Consider the following 3,141-nt stretch of genomic DNA (forward strand, 5'->3'; position numbering starts at 1 on the left):
AAATTACACTCCATAATTATGTTGACAATAGGGTATTCTGTTTTAATTAGAATTATAATTTTAAATGTAATAATTTAGACTAATAACATAAATTGGTTAAATTTAAATAAATTGGCTATTAATTTTGTTGTACAACACTACAATATTAATATGAAGTTAACTGAAGTTTTGAGACGTTTTAAAAAGCTTTTTTTCAGAAACGCATCCGACACTTGGTGTGGGCGGGGAGGGCGGTGCGGGCGAGTGAAACATGTAACACAGTTTACACTGAAATAAAAAATATTTGACCAAAGAAAAACCGTAGCAGGACTACAGAGGGACGTAAATATGATTTAGATTTTTATTTCTGTGACTGTACGACCCACAGGAGACACGACATTAACACCAGTCATCATTTCAATCCTCTGCTTTAAAGCAGCTCCTTTAATTCCACAGCTGATGCTGCTGAAAATTACTTTTTTTTTTTGGATCTCCGAGAGCAGAGCTTCAATCTCTGAACTAGTTCTTCTTTTTTACTTTGTGATGTCATTTATGAACGGACACTTTCTGGTATGTGGGGCAGGAAACATATCCTTATATGGTGTTTTCAGGGTGGTAATTATGTAAATCACCTCTCCTCCTGCACGAGCAGCTGATACACATTCATCAGTTTATGCAGCTCATTTACACACTTTTCCTGAAGATAGAAGAGTTTGTTGAATCTGACGTGACATGTTCGTACGAACCCTTTGTATGAACAAAAGTAAGATAAATTTAGGAGAAGAATACGAACATGTTCTTGCATGAGGCCCAATGATTCCAGATTTTCAAAGTAAAAAGAACAAATGAACGCAGAAACCCTCCTGAATCAAACGTCACAGTTAGCACAAGAAGTGCTGATGACACTCAGCATTAAAAAATGCTAGAAAAACTAGCATTCTTAATGGAAGCAGAGCTAAGACTGACCACAGTCCAGTTAAAGACAGCCCATCTATGCCTAAAGGCAAACATTTTCAAAATAAACAAACAAGATGCCAAAATAACCAAAGTAAAGGAGGACCTGCAAACAGAGAAAGAGACTAGAACAAAAGACCTCCTACAGGCAAAAACAGCAATCCACCATGGACAGCTAAAAGTCGCACAAGTGACGATTTCTTGTTTTCAACACTGAAACAATAAAAGATGAAAAACTCACACAGCAGTATGAAAATGATCTTATCCTAACAAATCAGGAAAACGAAGATTTACAACAATAACATTAGGATTTACAAGACAAACTTGTTGAAAGAGAAATGTGATCTCAAAACAGAAGCAGATCTATAAAATCTAAAACATCAGCTTGCTGAAAAAGATAAACAAATCACAAACACAGGGTCTAAAACACACTCAGATTCTCCTCAATCAGAGGACGGGGGGTCACCAGGTGCAGACCCCACCCCACCTGAAAGGCAAAAGCAACCAAATCAAACAGAGTTTAACAGAGCTGAACCATGTCAACACTCAAAACAGGGACAAAGCCACTGACTGGAACCTGTTGACTCACTTAGACCCAATACCAGGACGTCTGGGAGACATGGAGCTAACGGATCAGAGGAGGCGGTCCTTCCTCTAGCATGGTCCAAACTGAAAATAAGGTCCTGGACAAACCTGGACCATGTGTTTCCACGTGGAGCAGGCAGGTAAAACAGGTGATAAAAACAGAGCAGCTGAAGCAGAAGGTGTGTTCAGATGTTTTCTCCTGACTCAGCAGTTCCCCAGCAGGGCTCCATATATGTCTTCATGGTTCAAACATGATGGAGCGTGCACGGCTGCAGTCCTTACCTTTGAAAGCAATCCCAGCGTTATTGATGAGGACGTCCACTCCTCCGTACTTCTCTTTGAAGAAAGCAGCTGATGAGGCGATGCTGCTCAGGTCATCGATGTCCAGCTGATGGAACAGGGGCTTCAGACCCTCGGAGGCCAGAGTCTGCACCGCTTCCTGACCTCGACCCCTGCAACAGTTCAGTTTACTCTCAGTTGTTTTCCCATCATTGCCTCTTTCTACCTTTTTCCAGGGGAAAAAAAAAAAAACGCTGCGCCACCACCTCCCTTCTGCCCCCTCCCTGCTCCTGCTTCTCATCTCTCAGAAGCGCCGCTGCGAGCCACCTTCCCCCTCACCTCCTCCCTTCCTTTTCTCGGAAGTGCAAGCACACACTCGCTCGCGCAGACACACACACACACCCAGGGGGTGGGTGGGTGGGGGGGTGCTAGCTGCCTGCTGTAAAACAATATGGTGGTCAGCGCTTCAGAGCTACTGGAGCAGGTAATGGTCTGATAACGTCCAGCCCTTGGAAAAACTTCATTCTTTACAAAGGACCAAAAATAAGTCAAACAGTAGGACAGGACTGTTATTTTCCTTATGAAAAGTTAGCTTGCTGCTAGTTATCTATCAGCTAACGTTAGCCATCATTTAGTGATGACATTATCTATTACTGAGATTTTTTAAATCAGTTAAACTACAGTATATTTAATGCTAAGATTGAGTCCAGGTCCACTCTGATGATATTTATTGATTCCCTGTTATAATTTACATTCACAAGTCACAGATTATTTCTCTAATTTAATCTGCTAGCTTCATAATTTACACATTATATTCTTGACTTTTTAAAGCTGACTGAATTCAGGTTGAAGTAAAAACACAATACTTAATCTGTCTGTTGATGTCAGAGCTGGATACAGAGAGTCAGAGGCAGCAGGTAGGACAGAGGGTCTCAGGTAGGACAGAGGGTCTCAGGTAGGACAGAGGGTCTCAGGTAGGACAGAGGGTCTCAGGTAGGACAGGGTGTCTCAGGTAGGACAGGGTGTCTCAGGTAGGACAGGGTGTCTCAGGTAGGACAGAGTGTCTCAGGCAGGACAGAGGGTCTCAGGTAGGACAGAGTGTCTCAGGCAGGACAGAGGGTCTCAGGTAGGACAGTGTGTCTCAGGTAGGACAGAGTTTCTCAGGCAGGACAGAGGGTCTCAGGTAGGACAGAGGGTCTCAGGTAGGACAGAGTGTCTCAGGTAGGACAGGGTGTCTCAGGTAGGACAGGGTGTCTCAGGTAGGACAGGGTGTCTCAGGTAGGACAGGGTGTCTCAGGTAGGACAGGGTGTCTCAGGTAGGACAGGGTGTCTCAGGTAGGACAG

At 43.4% G+C, this 3,141-nt stretch overlaps 1 protein-coding gene across 1 annotated transcript in view; it reads right to left on the reverse strand.

Moving 5' to 3' along the window:
• cbr1 (carbonyl reductase 1) overlaps positions 1–3,141 on the reverse strand; it is a 22,056-nt gene that overhangs the window by 9,973 nt on the left and 8,942 nt on the right. The window contains exon 3 of the mRNA XM_014022729.1: positions 1,801–1,970. Within this exon, the coding sequence (XP_013878183.1) occupies positions 1,801–1,970 (170 nt within the window). The remainder of the gene's footprint in view (positions 1–1,800; positions 1,971–3,141) is intronic.

This window comes from Austrofundulus limnaeus, unplaced genomic scaffold, assembly GCF_001266775.1.
Source record: "Austrofundulus limnaeus strain Quisiro unplaced genomic scaffold, Austrofundulus_limnaeus-1.0 Scaffold340, whole genome shotgun sequence".
In the NCBI taxonomy this organism is placed as follows: Eukaryota; Metazoa; Chordata; class Actinopteri; order Cyprinodontiformes; family Rivulidae; genus Austrofundulus; species Austrofundulus limnaeus.